This window comes from Mus caroli, chromosome 8 (assembly GCF_900094665.2).
Source record: "Mus caroli chromosome 8, CAROLI_EIJ_v1.1, whole genome shotgun sequence".
Classification (NCBI taxonomy): Eukaryota; Metazoa; Chordata; class Mammalia; order Rodentia; family Muridae; genus Mus; species Mus caroli.
Window position 1 is genome coordinate 68,635,540 of NC_034577.1, and position 20,577 is coordinate 68,656,116.

The 20,577-nt window shown below is 40.6% G+C and overlaps 1 protein-coding gene across 4 annotated transcripts in view; it reads left to right on the top strand.

Annotated features, from left to right (window-relative positions):
• Nr3c2 (nuclear receptor subfamily 3 group C member 2) overlaps nt 1-20,577 on the top strand; it is a 342,250-nt gene that overhangs the window by 169,666 nt on the left and 152,007 nt on the right. For all 4 annotated transcript variants that reach the window (XM_029480834.1, XM_029480832.1, XM_029480833.1 and 1 more), the window contains exon 3: nt 10,329-10,468. In XM_029480834.1, coding sequence (XP_029336694.1) covers nt 10,329-10,468 — 140 coding nt within the window. The remainder of the gene's footprint in view (nt 1-10,328; nt 10,469-20,577) is intronic.

The following is a 20,577-nucleotide window of genomic DNA, read 5'->3' on the forward strand; positions in this document are numbered from 1 at the left end:
ACTAACAGAAGTTATGAAACAAATGAATTTAACAGATATCTATAGAACATTTTATCCTAAAACAAAAGGATATGACTTTCTTTCAGCACCTCATGGTACCTTCTCCAAAATTGACCATATAATCAGTCACAAAACAGGCCTCAACAGATACAAAAATATTGAAATAATCCCGTGTACCCTATCATATCACCAAAGACTAAGGCTGATCTTCAATAACAACATAAATAGTAGAAAGCCCACATACACGTGGAAGATAAACAACCCTCTACTCAATGATAACTCAGTCAAGGAAGAAATAAAGAAATTAGAGACTTTTTAGAGTATAATGAAAATGAAGCCACAACATACCCAAATTTATGGGATACAATGAAAGCATTCCTAAGAGGAAAACTCATAGCTCTGAGTGCCTCCAGAAAGAAACTGGAGAGAGCATATACTAGCAACTTGACAGCACACCTAGAAGCTTTAGAACAAAAGGAAGCAAATTCACCAAAGAGGAGCAGAGGGCAGGAAATAATCAAACTCAGGGCTGAAATCAACCAAGTGGAAACAAGAAGAACTATTCAAAGAATCAACCAAACGAGGAGCTGGTTCTTGGAGAAAATCAACAAATAGATGAACCCTTAGCCAGACTAACTAGAGGGCACAGGGACAGTATCCTAATTAACAAAATCACAAATTAAAAGGGAGATATAACAACAGAATTGAGGAAATCCAAAAAATCATCAGATCCTAGGAAAACCTGGATGAAATGTGCAATTTTCTAGACAGACAACAGGTACCAAAGTTAAATCAGGACCAGATTAAAGATCTAAACAATCCCATATACCCTAAAGAAATAGAAACAGTCATTAATAGTCTCCCAATCAAAAAAGAAGCAAACGACCAGATGGGTTTAGTGCAGAGTTCTATCAGACCTTCAAGGAAGACTTAATTCCAGTACTCCTCAAACTATTCCACAAAATAAGCAGAAGGTACTCTACCCAATTTGTTCTATGAACCCATAATTACTCTGATACCTAAACCACACAAAGACCCAACAAAAAAAGAGAACTTCAGACCAATTTCCTTTATGAATATCTATGCAAAAGTACTCAACAAAATTCTCGCAAACCTAATCCAAGAACACATCAAAACGATCATCCATCGTGATCAAGTAGGCTTCATGCCAGGGATTCAGAAATGGTACAATATATGGAAATCCATCAATGTAATCAACTATATAAACAAGCTCAAAGACAAAAGCCACATAATCATCTCATTAGATGCTGAGAAAGCATTTGACAAAATCCAACACCCATTCATGATAAAAGTCTTGGAAAGATCAGGAATTCAAGCCCCATACCTAAACATAATAAAAGCAATATACAGCAAACCAGTAGCCAATATCAAACTAAATGGAGAGAAGCTTGAAGAAATCCCACTAAAATCAGGGATTAGAGAAGGCTGTCTGTCCATTCTCACCCTAGCTGTTAAATATAGTACTCAAAGTCGTAGCAAGAGCAATTAGACAACAAAAGGAGATCAGAGGGATACAAATTGGAAAGGATGAAGTCAAAATATCACTATTTGCAGTGATATGATAGTATATATAAGTGACCCTAAAAATTCCACCAGAGAACTCCTAAATCTGATAAACAACTTCAGTGCAGTAGCTGGATATAAAATTAACTCAAATAATTCAGTGGTCTTTCTCTACACAAAGGATAGACAGGCTAAGAAAGAAATTAGGGAAACAACATCCTTCATAATAGCCACAATATAAAATACCTTGGTGTGACTCTAACTAAGGAAGTGAAAGATCTGTATGATAAGAACTTCAAGTCTCTGAAGGAAGAAATCAAAGATCTCAGAAGCTAGAAAGATCTCCCATGTTCATGGATTGGCAGGATTAATATATCAAAATGGCTATCTTGCCAAAAGCAATCTACAGATTCAATGCAATCCCCATCAAAATTCCAACTCAATTCTTCACAGAGTTAAAAAGAACAATTTGCAAATTCATCTGAAATAACAAAAAAACCTAGGATGACAAAAACTATTCTCACAATAAAAGAACCTCTGGTGGAATCACCATCCCTGACCTCAAGCTGTACTACAGAGCAACTGTGATTTTAAAAAACAAAAAAATGCATGGTACTGGTACAGTGTCAGAATGGTGAATCAATATAATAGAATTGAAGACCCAGAAATGAAACCACACACTTATGGTCACTTGATCTTTGGCAAAGGAACTAAAACAATCCAGTGGAAAAAAAGACAGCACTTTCAACAAATGGTGCTGGCTCAACTGTCAGTTAGCCTGTAGAAGAATGCAAATTGGTCCATTCTTATCTCCTGTACAAAGCTCAAGTCTAAGTGGATCACAGAACTCCATATAAAACTAGAGACACTGAAACTTATAGAGGAGAAAGTTTGGAAGATCCTCGAAGATATGGGCACAAGGGGAACATTCCTGAACCAATGGCCTGTGCTGTAAGATCGAGAATCAACAAATGGGACCTCATAAAATTGCAAAGCTTCTGTAAGTCAAAGGGCACTGTCAATAAGACAAAACGGCAACAAACAGATTGGGAAAATATCTTTACCAATACTAAATCTCATCAGGGGCCAATATCCAATATATATAAAGAACTCAAGATGTTGGACTCCAGAAAACCAAATAACCCTATTTTAAAATGGAGTACGGAGCTAAAAAAGAATTCTCAACTGAGGAATACCGAATGGCTGAGAAGCACCTAAAAAAATGTTCAACATCCTTAATCATCAGGGAAATGCAAATCAAAACAACCCTGAGATTCCACCTCACACCGGTCAGAATAGCTAAGATCAAAAACTCAGCTGACAGCAGATGCTGGCAAAGATGGGGAGAAAGAAGAACACTCCTCCATTGGTGGTGGGACAGCAAGCTGGTACAACCACTCTGAAAATCAGTTTGGCTCTTCCTCAGAAAATTGGACATAGTACTACCAGAAGATACAGCAATACTACTCCTGGGCATATAACCATAAGATGATCCAACATGTAATAAGGACACAAGTTCCACTATGTTCACAGCAGACTTATTTATATAGCCAGAAGGTTGAAAGAACCCAGATGTCCCTCAACAGAGGAATGGATACAGAAAATGTAGTACATTTACACAATGGAGTACTACTCAGCTATTAAAAACAATGAATTTATGAAATTCTTAGGCAAATGAATGGATATGGAGGATATCATCCTAAGTGAGGTAACCCAATCACAAAAGAACACACATGATACACACTCACTGAGAAGTGGATATTAGCCCAGAAGCTCAGAATACGCAACCTACAATTTGCAAAACACATGAAACTCAAGAAGAAGGAAAACCAATGTGTGGATACTTAGATCTTTCTTAGAAGGCAGAACAAAATACCCATGGAAGTAGTTACAGAAACAAAGTTTGGAGCAGAGACTGAAGGAATAACTATCCAGACACTGCCCCACATGGGGATCCATCCCATAAACAACCACCAAACTCAGACACTATTACAAATGCCAACAAAATTTTGCTGACAGAAGCCTGATATAGCTGTCTCCTGAGAGGCTCTGCCAGTGCCTGGCAAATACAGAAGTAGATGATAACAGTCATCCATTGGACAGATCATGGGTCTTCAATGAAGAAGCTAGAGAAATTACCCAAGGAGCTGAAGGGGTTTGCAGCCCTATAGGAGGAACAACAATATGAACTAACCAGTGCCCCAGAGCTCCCTGGGACTAAACCTCCAATCAAAGAAAACACACTGAGGGACTCATGGCTCTAGCTGCATATGTATCAGAGGATGGCCTAGTTGGTCATCAATAAGAGGAGAGGCCCTTGGTCCCGTGAAGGTTCTATGCCACAGTATAGGGGAAGGCCAGGGCCAGGAAGTGGGAGTGGGTGGGTTGGGGAGCAAGGGGAGAGGGGGACAGGGAGAAAGGGGGAGAGGGGATTTTTGGAGGGGAAACTAGGAAAGGGGATAGCATTTGAAATGTAAATAAAGAAAATATCTAATAAAAAAGAAAAAGAAGAAAAAAGAAAGAAACAGCATCATCCAGAAATCAAGGAAAAGCTGAGGCTTTGAGTCACTGAATAAATGTATTAACGAAAGAAGAATTGCTCTGCTTCCAAAGTCCATGAGGACACACATTTATGTTAACATTTGTTTTAAATGCAGCAAATGCAAAACGCATTGGAACACACACACACACGTGCAAGCATGCATGCATATGAACATTATATAACAGTAATTTTTTTTAAAAAGTCATTTACAAATACTCAAGGAGAAAGAAGGCAGTGACAGATGGATCGCTGTGAGTTAAGGACCACCTGTTCTACATAGCAAGTTCCAGGCCATCCAGAGCTACACAGTTAAACTTGTCTCAAAAAAACCCAGAAGTATCCAAACAAGAATCCAGTTGTAATTTCAATAAAACATTCTTTGTAGTGAAGATGTGACCACGGAGGTGGTGATGAGTCTGTGGCTTCCTACAGGGAATTCTGTATATACCATGTGTATAAATGGGCACATGTCAGCGACTGCAAACATAGGCAGCATGTTGCAGTTTAGTATCTATATTTAGTTGTTGTATTAGAAACCATTGATCGTCATACGTACACTCACAGCCTCATTTTGTAGATAATTTGGTGTTAGGAATTCTTAGAGATTCCATATATGGCTATGTATTTAATTCTGTAATCAATTTTCTTATCTCTGGAAACTCCTTACTAGAAAAGATGTGTACTATCATTGATTCAGTATAGCTGATAGTCACATTATGCATATACATACACATAAAAAGTGTTGCCAATGTCGGCTGTGCCAGCCATAGCTGCTTCCCGGTGGACAGACTACTGTGCTGCTGTCTGTCTCTGTGGCTTTGGCTGGCTTGAGCATACCATCTATTCACCCTTTCCACTGCAAAATGATGTTATCTTCCCTTCTTCCTGCCTCGCCCTCTCTCCCTCCCACCCCCTTTCTCCCTCTTTCCCTTCCCTTCCTTCCTTCTCTCCCTTCTTCCTTTTCTCTCCCTGTTTCTCTGAACTTTGAGACTGAGGATCATGTAGCCCACACAGGCTGTACAGATGTAGCTGAGGATTTCTTTTGAACTTACAATCCTCCTCATCTCTAACTCTGATATTTTTGTCTTTAGAATTGGCCCTTGAATTTCTTTCCCTGTTTAATCAGAAATGTTGGGTTGGGGTTTTTCTGAACAATATTCTGACCTCTGGAGCTTATTTTACATTTTGTGATGGTCAGTTTGAATTGTCACTTGGATACAGCCTAGAGTCACCTGGGAGAAGAACATCTGAAAAACATCTGTGAGGGTATCTTGATTGTGTTAAGTGAGAGGTAGGCCCACCTGGAAAACAGGTGGCATCATTTCATAGGCTGGATCTTGGACTGGGGCTACAAGCTAAGCACCAGCATCAATGCATCGATTCCTCGCTGTCTGCTCTGGAATATGAATATCATGTGACTTGCTTCAGGTTCCTCCCACCTTGACCTCCCAGCAGTGACAGACTTAGAACTGTGAGTCACAGCAACCCTTTGGTCCTTAGATTGCTTTCATCATGTTCTTTATTAGAGCACCAAATAATGAAACTAAGATGCTCTTATTGTGCCTCCCTCTGGGCAGGCACATCCCATTGCTGCGCTGGGAGAGAGCCCCAGAGCTTGCTGTTCATGTCAGCCCTCCCTGGGGAACATACATCTCATGTTTGCCTTGTCCAGTGGTCTTTGGTCCTTTCAGTTCACTGGGCGTTTGTACTTAAATTGCTTACAGTCTACACACTGTAGACTGTTCTCTACCACTGCACTTAAACTGTAACATGGCACATTCCTATAGCAGGGTCTCTTCATTGTCTGTGACATATTTGTAGCCAATTGTGAAATGCCTGCCCAGATTTTAACTGCTTCATCTTGTATTGAAGGAACTCACTCTTCCTTGAGTGAAGTTCACTATTTTTGGATGCTAGTGCTTTGGCTTTTGAGTCCCTGTGTGTGTGTGTGTGTGTGTGTGTGTGTGTGTGTGTGTGTACTTTTCTTCATTTTTCTTTCTCCAGCAATCTCTCAGAAACTACTTAACTATTGATGTCTATTAGTGATGTAGACTGTAGTGTGTAACTAGTGATGACTATTAGTCACCACTGTGTGTTAAATTTTATTTTCCAAAGCACTTATGGTTTTGAATTTTCTGTTATCCGGTAACCAGCTATAATTTGGTTCACACAGTTCAGGTTTTACATTGGGCCTTTGTTCTTCAATTACAAATTGTGTCTCAGGAAGAATTATACCCCCCAAAATTTATGACTTGCTTATCACCAACAATAACTCCATAAAAGATAATGTGCTACAAAGCACTCGTAAATATGCTCCCTAAATAATGGGGAAACGAGAAGGAGCTGCTTTGGAGAATAATCTGAGTCCCTGTCCCCCTCAACTCCCCTTATCCCCCCATCTCCTTTGTTTGCTTGCTTGTTTGTTTTAATTTGTTTGCATTTGGGTAACATATTCTCTCTCTCTCTCTCTCTCTCTCTCTCTCTCTCTCTCTCTCTCTCTCTCTCTCTCTCTCAATTTCGAAAGCTAAATCAACCACATGAGAACTGAACCTATAACCTTGGCCTCATTAATTTACCTTCTGTAAAACTGCCCTCTGTAAATTTATGTTCTCCTATAATGAGATTATGAGAGTGATTTTATTCATTCGGTAAACAATGCCAACCCAGGTCAGTGGCTAGGAAACACAGAGATCTGTAGATAAGGCTTTTGCCCTAGAGGAATTAGCATGAGTGCTTAGGTTACTAATGCAAGGGCAATGTGATGACTGCAGAGTCAGAGGTGTTCTGGTAATGCCAAGAAGCTAAGAGAAATGGAGTAGCCTACTGCGAGGACAGGCCCTGTGCAAATGTGAGGCAGGGGCTTTAAAGAATAGGAGGGGAGAAGAAATTGCCCCGTTGTGTAAATGGTCATCCAGAGCCCTTGCAGGGCTGTTAGCATGCTTGACCAGAGATGTTACAGAGAAAGTCATGAGAAGGTTAGTCATAGGAAGAACTTCAGTGACCTTCCCCGGATTTTATCTATGGTGGCATGAAGCAGGGGTGACGCAGTATCACTGAGCATGGGAATACTACAATGAGAATAAGGGGGGGGGGAGTATAAAGCCTACTTGGTAACCACAAGTTTGATTGGTAGAAGGAAGCAATAATCCCTAGGCACTTCTGGTTTTCTTTGCTGTATATTACCTAGAGTCTGAAAAATTAAATGGAAAGTTTCAAAAAATCCATAGGTTTTAAATTATACACTATTCAGAGTACCATGAGGAAGTTTCAGGCCAATCTGCTCCATCCAACATGGGACATGAATGGCTCTTCTGTCCAGTGCTTTCATCCTATATACTCCTTAGCCACTCAGTAGCCAGCACAGTTAGCAGATCTATTATCATAGTATATTGCAGTGCTTATACTACAGGGCATGTGGGGAGCAACCGTGTGTGTGTCTGTGTGTCTGTGTGTGTCTGTGTGTGTCTGTGTCTGTGTGTGTCTGTGTCTGTGTGTGTTTGTGTGTTCTGTGTCTGTGTGTGTGTGTCTGTGTGTGTGTATATGTGTATATATATGGAAATGGACTAAAAATAATCTTATGTATATACATATATACATTATCTATCATGTATAATACATTATACATATTTTATATATGTATATATATGTATGTATATGTGTGTATATATATACATATATATGTATATATGTGTATATATATATGTATATGTATATATATATATGATTATTACTATCCACTGAAAATAAAGTGGACAAGGGTAAAAAACTAGATAAGATCACACCAAGAGGAAGTGTGGCCTTAGTAAAGAAGGGTTTCAATCTAAGAGACCAGTAAAAGATCAGGACCCACAAAAATGTTGAATAAAATCTTGCATATGGGCTCAGTGGACCAGCCTTTGCCTTAGACGTGCAAAGCCAAATTCAATCCCCAACACCACAAAACCAAACCAGACGAAACCTGCATCTGCTTGTCATTGTGAGAACGCAATTACATTTTAATGATGCTTTTACATTATATTCTAAATATTTACAGTTGTGACTTTTCTCTGAAGTGCCCTGTGAGTCAGCTTGGGCATGGATTGAGTTTTCCCAGCCAATATGTTGCAGAGTTGCTGGTGCTGAAATGGAATGTTTTGAATGTCATAAAGAAGTCAGAGGGCACTAATAAAAGTTATAAAGAGCACTTTTCTCAAGAGGAGAAATAGCTTTGGAGAACTCTGTTTCAGCCTTTGGTTTAAGAAGGCATTTTCTAGAAAGGCAGTCACGCTATGGTGGACCAAGCAGATGGATGGTTGCTCCGTTAGCTGTTGGGCGAGAAGGTTGTTCACACATTGAAAAGTGTTTTAAGACAAATGTATGTTAACATGATTTTACCAGGCTTTAGAAAATTTGAAAAGCAGAGGACCATGACGATGACATGAGCTTCGTGGCCACTTTGTGTGTTTACTTTGAGGGTTTTTTCCATGTCTGCTGTTTTCACACCAAGTCAGAGTATGTGAGAGCTGATTTTGGGAGCATCCCTACCCAGTCTTCTGAGCATGCCCAGTGTGCACCCTTCTTAGCCACCGCACACTCTGCATCCATTCCCTCCTTTATTATCATGCTTCACAAGTCAACTCAGCTGTTGTATTTGAGTAAATGTTTCCCTGACTCCCACATTCCTGCCTGCCCTCCCCAGAAGGGAGGGTTGAGTCCACAATGAAACACCATCTTACCCTGTAGCAACACAAACACTGACAATTTGTGTCCACACTAGCTTTGGGGCAGAAACTAGTATTTTCTATTTATTTCTTCGATACTTTGCAGAGGACTTATTGACAAATATTCAGTAAAAACATACCGTCAATGAAAGAAAATGCGCATCTCTACCTACTCGGTGCATACCTACCTAAGCTGTAACTTAGCTGCTGCTCCTCGTGGGAGTGGAAGGCATTTTGTTTGGAATATACCATCAACTAACCCAATAATGTATAAAATATCTAGAGAAGGTTCCTCTTAAACAGATTACAAGCAAATTATTACTTAAAGCCCCCCCAATTCCTGCTGTAACATGTATATTCAACATGTTATCATTATTCATTTTGCTACTTATTTGAAACAATACCATCAATACCAAAACCAAAAATGCCACACATCTATCAAAAAAAAATCGATCAGCCAAAGTTTAGTTTGGGTTTTATAAATATATTAAATAATTTTCTTTTATTTTTGAGATTATAATTACATTATTACCCTGTCTCTTTCCCCCCTCCAAACCTTCTTACCTCTCCTTGCTTAAATTCATTGTTTCTCTGTTCATTAATTGTTGTTACATACATATATTACATATTATATACATATATTACTAGATGTAACTGGCCCTGTCTGTATAATGGTACTTCCATGCTTGGTGTCAAGGATAATCATTTGGTGTTGGTGAGCTCTTCCCGGAAGAAGAATTGCGCCTGCTCTCAGCCCCCCTAACAATCCTGTGTAGGTTTAAGGCCTGGTGATATTCACCCCCATTCCCTTTGGCATGACTATTGGTGTTGTCCCTGTATAACCTATGTGTAGGCACACATGTTATTAAAATCCTATGGGTATAGAGTCTGAAATACTCTCAAAAATAGGAATGTGTTCACAGATGATTTTTCTCCTCTCACCTCCCAGTATTGAGAATTGATTTGACTGTACACTGTTCTTTTCTTATGTGTTCATATGTGTATGCATGTTCACATACGTGTAGATAAGTGTGTGTGTGTGTGTGTGTGCACATATGTGTGCTCATTCATGTGGAAGACACAAGTTGGTGTCACATGGCTTCCTCTATCACTCTCCATCACGTATATGTGTGTATGCATATGTATATGTACACACACACACACACACATACACACACACATTTTCCTTGGCAGCGTTTCTTGCTGAACCCAAAGCTTACCGTTTTGTACATGCCCAGGTTGCTCTGAACATGCCTTTCTCTGCTGCTGAGTGCTGGGATTGCAGGTAGGCTCTACATTAATGTGAGTTCTGGAGATCTGAACACCAGGCTTCTTGAATGTCCAGCGAGTGCCTTACCAACTGAGCTGCCTCCCCAGCCTATATGCCTACCACTTGGTATCACTTCAGTGGTCGACATGTCTTTACCTTCATTTTCCTGATTCAGCATGTGAACTGAATGAAACTCAAGGGGCCAAGACTGTTGACGATTTGGAATGCACTGACCAGGGCAGGAGATGTGATATTACAGTGACATTATTGAAACCTTGATTTCTTTCCCCAGCTCTACTTTACGAAGTGTTTCTACTGGATCCTCAAGACCTTCCAAGATCTGCTTGGTGTGTGGAGATGAGGCTTCTGGATGTCACTATGGGGTAGTGACCTGCGGCAGCTGCAAAGTCTTCTTCAAAAGAGCCGTGGAAGGTAAATGTTCACGTGGATGTTCCCTCTACGAATTCCTCTTGGAGTGTCCTTTGCTTGCACAGTCCACATTGCATTGCTACTTGAAAATTCTCGCAAAATGTTTTTGATGTAATCTGTCAGTAATGAATAGTCATGATACCTTATCTTAAAAACTACCAGAGATTTTTTTTCCCATGGAACAGCATTTACTGGGAGCCATTGAAGTCATGAGCAGAACCAGTTTGTCTACAACGCTGCAGTTGTCTCTTGCTGCAGTTCAGTTTTCCATGAGATGTGGAAAAAGAATTCCATGTCAGTGTGCATTCAATTTGCATGTTCTAGAATAGCACTTTTTCAGTAGACACACAGACTTCATCTGCTCTCTTCTTCTCAGTATTTCTTCTGCATCTGTGCAAATTAAAACGTTCATATAGGGATGCCGTCTCTGATTTAAATTATGTGCTGTTCAGAATATTTCCTCAGCAGCTATTCAAACTCTAGGTTCCACACCCCCATCCCGCTCCCTTCGCCCTTCCAAGTCCCTCCAAAGGTATTCATGTGAATACTATAAATGAAAAGTTTGGCTGGGTTGAACGAGTATGTGTGGGCTAGCCTTGGCTTCCATCCAGGGAAGCAGGTCCGTCTCAAGTTGAAACGGTTGCTTATTCTTCCCTCTCCCCTCACTGGCAAGCAGATAATTAACTTCAGACTCAGGCCAGATGGTTTTATTAATGTTGAAAACTGTCTGAATATGGAACATTCTCACTCTTAACTGGAAGAGTGATTTTGTCATTGACATTTATGTTTTTACGGAGTTTCGAGTGAAGACCCTGTAACGTTTAATTCTCAGGGAGATGTGTGGAGAGATGAATGGGTGCCTTGGGAACTTGAAGAAGCAGCAGCCGTGGCTCACCTTTTGCCAGAGATGACAGCCATAGTGTTAGCTCCACGGTGTAAGGTTACTTGGCTCCTAGGTTGACTTTACATTATTTGATTGATACTAATTATTTTGCACAGTTCTGTGATGGAACTCGGGGTCTTGTGCATGTAGGCAAGTGTTGTACATCGAGCCACACCCCAACCTGATTTACCGTCTTAATTATCCCATAGTCCGAGAGCACTGCATAGAATTAGTAATAGGCTTTAGTCATTCTTTCTCAGTGTATAGATTCTGATTACAAATGACAGACAATTCTTCTCAAACTGGCTAGAGCCCAAAGGAAATTCATTGGCCCCCATGCTGGAAAGTCCTCACACAGACTTCATTTTGTGGAAGCCATGGTCTTTAGCCAGGCTGTTAGAATTCCCTGGGCTACTTGGTTTTCTTCTGACTATTGCCTGCCTGTTCTCTCATAAGCTAGAGACAGGAGTACCAGGCCTCCATTTAAAGCAGGTGACTTGTCCCTGGTAGATCCTATCAAGATCCCCAAGGAGCTGCCTCGGATTGAACATGGCTCCACTTGACTCTAGTCACAATGTGCATTTTGCTGAGCCAGACAACCTGGGCTCCCAGTCCCAGAGTCAGAAAAGGGACATTTCCCTAAGGAAAGGCTGAGTCTGTTACCAGATGTTGATTTTCAGAAAATGGAAAATAATACATTTTTTTTCACAATCATAAAGGGATCAATCTAGTTTACTTGCCCCAGTCACATGATTGGCTCAGTATAAGATAAATAGGTAAATTGATTTCTGGCATCTTCCTAATTATTCTTGGCACCTTTAACCCTAAGGCCTCCTCTTCCTCTGCTTACTAATTAGTAATTGAAGCAAGTGACATCAAAACAAAGCTTTGTGGAGAAGAGCAGCATTGAGTGCCAGCCATGGAGGCCTCAATTCTGCCAGTGCCATAGAGGTCTTAACTCACGCCTGGGCCAGCTCCATGTGAGAGCCTATACCTGTGTTGTTTTCAGAATCTGCCCTTTTCTGTGGGGAAAAAGAAATTTTTTTAGGGAATCTTGCTTAGTTTGTATTAAGTAGTCTCTGTGAAAATACACAAAGAATTATTTTTGTAACTACAGTATAAATAAATGTGGGAAAGCCCCCAAATACTGGTATCTTGATTTTGTTTGTTAGAAAGTAGATCAATTAGAGATCAATTAGAGAGATGACAAAGTTTGTTAAGTGTCTTTTAAGATTTTTGGTATGGTGAGCTGTGTGTGTGTGTGTGTGTGTGTGTGTGTGTGTGTGTGTGTGTGTATGAGTGTGTGTTAATATCTAGGGAGAGTCATGTATTGCTAGGCAAATGCTGTACCACTGAGTAATACCCAGAGCCCTAAGATTTGCATTAGTAGATTTCATTCCATATTAAATTTGGAATTTGGCTTTTAATATTCTAACAAGTGTGTATTTAAAATACAAATATTCAAAGCCTTCTTTGTGTTTACATTTGTGAATTTTGCATTTGTTTATTGTTTCCCCCTTGCACTCTCTCCACTCCAAGCCCAGATCCTAGCAAACTCTTATAATTTGTTCTTTGCAATTGTCGTGAAAATTCCAGCCTCCCGTTTTGTTCATTCATGCCAACTTGGATATTAAAGGGGTATTTAAAGCATCAAAAAGAACCTACTTGGTGCCCTTAATGTGTGTGACTGTGAGTACACATAATGTAACTTGTAAATATAAATATGCTTCTGATTCTTTGATATCCTTAAGCCCCATTTTAGACTACAGTAGTGGAGAATTTGAGGCAGCAGTAGTAGGTAGAGGAATCAGAGAAGAGGAGAGCCAATTAAAGCTATGCTAAAGGGCCCATCACAATCCCAAGGAATGATTAGGGAACATTTCACCAGAATAAACAGCATGCCACACCACACTCTGAGCTCCATGCCAGCTTATGGAAGCCTCTTTAGATGGTAAATCATCCTAGACTCACAGTTCTCAAGGGACATCTGGGGAAATCTGGGGGTCTTGGGGTCTGGGGAGAGTCCTTGGATGGGATTTTGTGTTGCCAATCTGTGCAGGTCCCTGCCCTGAGCCTCTCTGACGATGCTGATCTGGAGGTACCTTTGGGTGTCACACAGTTAAGACAACATTGATCATCACAAACAAGAATTCTTTAGAGGCAGGACATCCCTCCTCGAGAGCCTAACAAGGCTATAGGTATAACTAGCCACCATATGGATATTTGAATAAACACAGGGATTCCCTTTGTGACATTGATCCATCAAGGTAAAATGGCTGTCCCAAGTCACTAAATTCGAAATGGAACTAGCCCCAGAATTCCAATGTAAAAGTAATAACCCTGCTCTGGGTTTTTAGTCCCTCAATCCTGCTCCACCAGTGAAATGCTGCAACTTCCTCTCGTCCATGTGTTTTCCGTGGGGATTCCTCAATGAGCAGAGCTGATTAAGTTCCACACACTGTTTTAAAACCTAATTTCTCTGCCAATACGCAGTAAATGCATGTAGTGGTAAATTTAGTTAAACCACTTGATATTCCCAACAGGTCACACCTCGAGTTGCACCAGCCCAAAAGCTCTGGATTCACAAATGAAAGGCACACTGGCCAACTACTTTTGCTATGCCATGACTAGCTCAATGGCTAGGCACTTTTAAATCTCCCCGAAGCTAGCATACACTCCCCTCCAGTATTCCTGGCTTAACACCTTCTAAATCTATATTTTTATCTTTGCTGCCCTGTTACATTCTGGGGAGCCCCCCTCCCCCATAGGGCTGCATTCCCTTCCCACCTACATTGCTGGATGGTTTCTCTTCTGCAGCTCTTAAATCTGATCCCTCTGTCTCTGAGTCACTGTGATTCTCCTCTTCTTCCTCTCTCCCTCAGTCCCGTGCTCAAGTAATCTAAAGGTCCTGCCTCTGTCTTCCTGCCGAGCCATTGGCTGTACAGCAATTCTTCATTACCAATCAAAGTCAGCTGGGCTTTTGGGAGCCAAATTAAGACAAAGGATCAGATTAAGACAATTCCTAACAGGTAAACAGTGTGTGGGAGACACATGTTTCATACATCACCATATAGGTACAAGACTATAAAGTGGAGGCGAGTTCATTGTTTAAAAAGGTCAACTAGATTGATATTTTTATAAGCAGATCTGGTAGGATGAAAGGTTACCAACTTAGATAAACTAAGTCAGGTCCCAATCTGTTTCTCTTGAAGGAAGAGACTTAAAAGTCTATTTCTTAAAGCGAAATAGCCTTAAAGATTTCATTTCAGGTTTATGTTTATTTTTTTCAAATATTAATACAACCAAACCTGTAGTGAGAATTTTTGTTTCTTTAAAAGCGCAGAAATATTATGGGAATATGTTTTCACTTTACTCCCAAGTGTGGAATATTGAATTGTTTCAGATTGTTCACAGTAGCTGACTATGATTTGCATTTTGTTCTAGCAGAGGTGTGATTTTTTCTAACTGTAGATGATTTCTGCAAGTGTGTGACATTTGGAATTCTGGGGACTCTTCAGAGGGTGCATAAATGCTAGGGTCCTTAGAGGCCAGGTTGCTGGTGGTGGGTTTTTGGTTGGTTGCAGTTGTTTTGAGTTTGTTAACCTCATACTCAAAGAAGAATCAACAAGAAGAAATTGGATATCCTGATGGCTAAGATCAAACTTTCCCCAAGGAATAAGCCCCTAGCCAGCAGGAAGTAGTCTAACAATAATGTTGCCCCCTTTCCCCTCCATCCTTTTTGCTCTCCAGAGTGTTAGGGAGTTGAAAGGGTAGACTAAGGGTGGAAGAAAAAGACTCCACAAAGTAGCCAAACCTATGAAGCTGTGCCGCTTTCCTTTCATGTATATATCTTTAGATTTATTGGCTCATTATCCTATAGGGAAAGTACTTTTAAGGAAATATTATAGGTGATAAATGACTAATTTTCTGACTATGATTTAGCTTAGCTTCTTTCAGATTAATGAGAGAACTGCATGAGTCCAGAAAAAATGTGTTTCATGCAATATGTTAGGTTATCTCTGTGCTTTGTGTGCACTCTCAAGAGATGAGGGCAAGCCAGAATGGAATGGAGCAAGTGTGTGTTCTGTTTGGAGGATAGCGTCAACCACTGTGCCACAAAATAGAGACTCTCCAACTGAGGAGACATAAGCCAGTCCAGAAGGCATTAAGTAATTCACATATATTCCCTGGCAGCTGGCAATATAAAATTAAGGCAATGATAAATTAAGGAAATAATTTAAAATCCACCATATGTCTTCATTTAGTAATATAAGATCAGCACCTAGTGTTCCCATCATTGTGTAAGGCTAATGGGTATCCATGTCCATTATCATCTAGTGGTCACCAGGACTGGCTGTAAGCTTTCCCATCAAACAGTTGAAAGATTGAGTTGACTATAGTCTTTGTTTGTTTTATCTGGAAGTAAGGATCATGGAAGCTTGTTCTATTTACTGTAGTATTATTATGAACGCCTATATCTCCTAGTGTTACTGTGATCAAATACATGACAATGGGGAGCTGAAGTGGGTGGGGGTTCATGTAGCTTACAGTTTGAGCAGATATAGCACATCATGTCTACAAAGCCATAACTCAAGAGCTGAGATTTCTGGTCACACTGCATTCAGTAAGCAGAGAGGGGACAAAAAATGAGATTGGGGTAATATATCTCAAAGCACACCCCAAAGTGACCCGCTTCCTCCAGCTGAGCCCCACCCTGTTCTGGGGAACTAGCATTCATACTGGGGCCTATGGGGGACATTTCACATTCTAACCACAGCTTCTCACTTTAATGTTAATGGCAAATGTTGGTTGCTATGGAAACACACTATAGCCATGACATTTAGGCTACCTAGGAGGTGAGGGAAGGCTTCTCAAATAATTGACCCCAAACTGGCTATAGAAAGATTATGCTATAATCTTTGACAATGCTGAGTGGAGCTCAGGCACAGTGCAAAGGGCATCAGAAACAATTTTCTGTTGCCACTGTGTAAAGTTCAAGGTGTGAAGTTATGAAAATGAGTATAAAGACACAGATTGGGTACCAGTCGAGGACTGCAAAGAGGTGCCTGAATTCACCCTTAAGAAAAATTGAAGCTCTGGGTGTTTTATTCTCAGTGTCTCACTTAGGGCCTGGCTGTAATGAGGTACACTTACTAACATGGTGACTGGAGGCTACTTTCATAATTTAGACAAGAGATGACCTAGAATAGGATTAGGGATGACAGGAGGGACAGACAACAACAGCATCTTAGACTATCATTAGCAGCTCTGACTGGAGAGGAAAAACCAAACTCTATAGTGATTTCCCGAGATTCCATTCCTGATGGCCTTTCTGAGGCAGGATACTGAGTGGGTGTCTCTTGAGGATAAGAGAGGAAAGGTCGTTTGTTCAGCAAGCATTGATCTATTCCCTCCCAACCCCAGGTATTGTATTCTGCATTTTTAGGACATATTTGGAAAACTGTCAAGGAAATATAAGAAAATAGACAATGGGCCCTATCTTAAGGGAACTTACAGTATTGTGGGGGTGGGTAAGAGAAACATGACATTAGATGCTTCTATAATACATGGAAAGGCTGAGAGATGGCTGTGTAACCACAAAAGAATAGCACAAAGGGACTAGAATGAGACTTGATTTAGGATGAGTTTGCAATGTGTGTAGAATCACTCAGGAATGTCTAACAGGAAATGGGGGCATGTCTCTGGGGCTTGGGAAGAAACCAAGCTTGAGAGTGAAGGTGCTCGAATCATCTTCCATGACAGCAGATGCAATTACCCAGAGACGAGAGACAGGGGCACTTACAGAAACAGAGGATAGAGGGAGACAGGGGCACCTAGAGAAACAGAGGATAGAGCTTCTGAGGACAGGACATGCGTACATGTAAATGATTTGTCTCTCACCCTCCTTCATGATGTGTGCAGAAAAGGCTGGATGTCTGACCGAGTGGGGCCTTCTCCAGCTTCAGGCATTATTGAGTCTGTGCACTTTCAGTCCGGGCCTTGTTTTCTCTTTATCCATGATCTCTGATTCTTGCTGGCCTTTACTCAGCCCAGAGTCCCAAACAAGCGTGACTTGAGAAGGATTTGTTAACACTGCATAAGCAACACCCAACAGGTGTTGATATGATAACTATCTGATAGCTAGTATATGTGTTCTTCATGTATGTCTGCAGACCATTTATTTCCTGGAATGGAAAATACCTTGCAACAATGTATTAAAAAAATGATTTGACATCTAGATGCAGGAGCCAAAAAAAAAAAAAACAAAAATTGCATTATCTGATGAAAGTCCCTTATAGCTTAAATTTTTTAAATCAAGGTGCACTTCATGAAGCAAGTTCGAGAAATATCAATCAAGAGAACAGAAAGTAATTTTACAAGTTACTGTTTATGTTAATATGTTCACTTATAACTCGTGTTCTCCCCCAAAACACTGAATAGCTCTCAGATTTCCATGAGTTAAATGAAATTTAAAACAAGTGAAAGAAAAAACAGGAAAGAGTGGAATTGGTGTGATAAAGACAAGTACAGAGCCCGGGATGGAGGTGTTGGAGAGATGTGCCCAAGGCATTTAAGGCAGAAGTGGCCCTTAGACTTTGCTTAGAGCCTTCCCATGAACAACAGTGATGCCTGGTCACATGACCTGCCATGGTGTTCACATGAACAATGGAAAGACAGAGTCACCTAACCTGCCATGGTTTTAGATTCTAGTTGAAGAAATTGATGAGAACATTTTCATGAGAAACTTTGGCTCATATGTGCCTACTTTTTCCATCTGTGTGGTAACCTGGAATTTTAACGACAGTATTTCCATTGCTAGTGATTGAATGTTTGATTGATATGTGAGGGCTTTTTTTTTTTTTTTTTTTTTTTTTTTTTTTGTTGGTTGGTTTTTTTTTTTTTTTTTTTTTTTTTGGTTGGTTGGCTGGTTATATTTGGCAGGGGCAGGGGAGAGAAACACCACAAGGGATCAAATCCAGGTCCTCACACAAGCAAGCAACTCTATAACTTAAGTTATACCCTCAACTCCCAGTCTTCTTGAATCAATAAAGTTCAAGAATCATGAATCATGAGTTGAATCATGAGTTCAAGAAGGGAATGTCTTTGGATCTGAACTCTCAAAGCAATGTGACAGGGAAGACATCATCTAATTTTGAATAATTCCTGATGCTCTTAGCCTTCAATTCTTATAAATACTAAATATTTACTGAATGATTATTTCATGCTCATGATGACAAGAAGTTTATTATATTTTATCATTTTAATTCTATGATAATCACCATGCAATGAGCAGAACTGGCTATCCTTGTGTTCAAAAGCAGTCCACTGAGGCACATATAGCCTTAACTACTTATCAGAGGTTACCCAAGTAGAAATAAGGAAGGGCCAAAGCTGGGCTCTGAACCCCAGATAGCCCAGGTAACCTGACACATCTTGAAGTACCTCTGCAACATCTTGATATTAATCTGAAGTCTTCTTTGAAATTTTTATGTTTCTATCTTTCATTTCCTATGTGTGCTAGAAATTATATGTAGCCTGTGAGAAGGTATAAGGAAGCACTGGGAGAAGGTCTTCAAGTGAGATTCACTCTTTAGCTGCTAGATGTCTGCTTCATGCATACTAGCTCACAGCCACACCTCAGTCAAGAGCCTAGCCTCCTCTCTTGACATGCACTCAAGGTATAATTAGCATCATGCAGTCTGCATAATTTAATAATCTTGAAAATAATTAAGTCCTGAAAAATGAAAATTGCTGAATTTCCTGAAAGCCAATGCCAGACAGAAGCCTGGAAGGATGGGGAGGCGGGGGTTGATGAGTGAGTGAAATTGGAGGGGAGAAGGTGGAATGGAAGCCTGTAAACACCTCCCAGGACACCCACGAAAGCTCCTCCAGTTCCATGAAAGCCTGCTTGACTAAAGTAGGCCCATACCCAAGAGGTAGAGGAGCAGATTAAAGAAAGGCCTGTTGGGAATAGACTGGTACTTCTTGTATTCATATGCGAAATTTTGTACCCCAAGATCTGGTTGCCCCAAGAGCAGTTTCCCACATGCACCAGCCTTTGTAGTACACACATTACTGCCCAATTTAAAACTGACAAAAGCCAATTATTACTGGGGAGAATAGAGAGAAGTGGAGTTTGAGTCACCGGGCTGGGGGTCAACATCATCATGTGTCCCAATGAAATGCCTCCCCAGGACACCAGACTTCTGGAGCAAAGTAACCCAGAAAGATTCAAACAGCAAGAATTTGGGGAAGTAGCCAGCCTAGGGTTAGAGATTAGGGGTAATCCCCCAGTACTTGCACAGAGCCTAATAAATAAATTACAACTGAGCCTCATTCATCTGGAGCTACATGGGGGTAAGCATAATCCATATTATTTTCCAAAGACCCTAAGACTCAAGCCTGAATATTGGAATGAGAAATCTCTACCTTTCTCTTAAATACAGCAACTTGGTACAGAGGTACTTACAGTAGGGGAAAATCCAACATGATGGCTTTGCTGGGTTTTCTTCCTGTGTAAGTGAGTTCTACTGGAGGATGTTGCCTAGAAGAGGAGGAGACAATGGGAAAGGGATCGTGTATAATGTGAAGTAAAAAGTACCTTCCTGTAGATGGAATTGGCCCAGCTGAGTGGGCAGCCTAACTCAGGCATAAGATGGAAGAACTGGCAGGAGTTAGTACTGGGTAGTCCTAGAGAATGACAGAGATTTGGAGAGACTAGCAGTTAAGCATCAGGCAGAGGAGTAGAGTTTAGAACTATTGGGATTATTGAAAAGGCATTGTCCAAAAAGGATGAAGCTGTCCAGAAAGAGAAAAGCAAAGAGATGGAGCTGTAGAAGAAGGAAAAGGAGAAGGAAGAGAAGGAGGAGGAGAAGGGGGAGGAGAAATCTTTTCTTGCTGATTTTTCTTGAGCATTTAAAAATAAACAGCATGGCTTGTTATTAGGTAGTTGGCAATCAATGCGCTTGAATAACAGAAAATCAGTAGCCACCATGGCTGCCCAGAAGAGAGGATAGAAAGTTATGTGGAAAATACAAAAATCTCTTAAAGATATTGGGACCTCAGCATGAAAGAGGCAGGCCAGCTAGGATAGCGATGCTGGGGGTGCGGGCTGCTGCTGCTCTTATTCCTACTATCACCACTCCTAAATGGTAACTTTAGTATACCCAAGGGGGCTACAATATGATGCTGTTTATGATTGGAAAGGGGGAAATTGTAGAAAATAAGA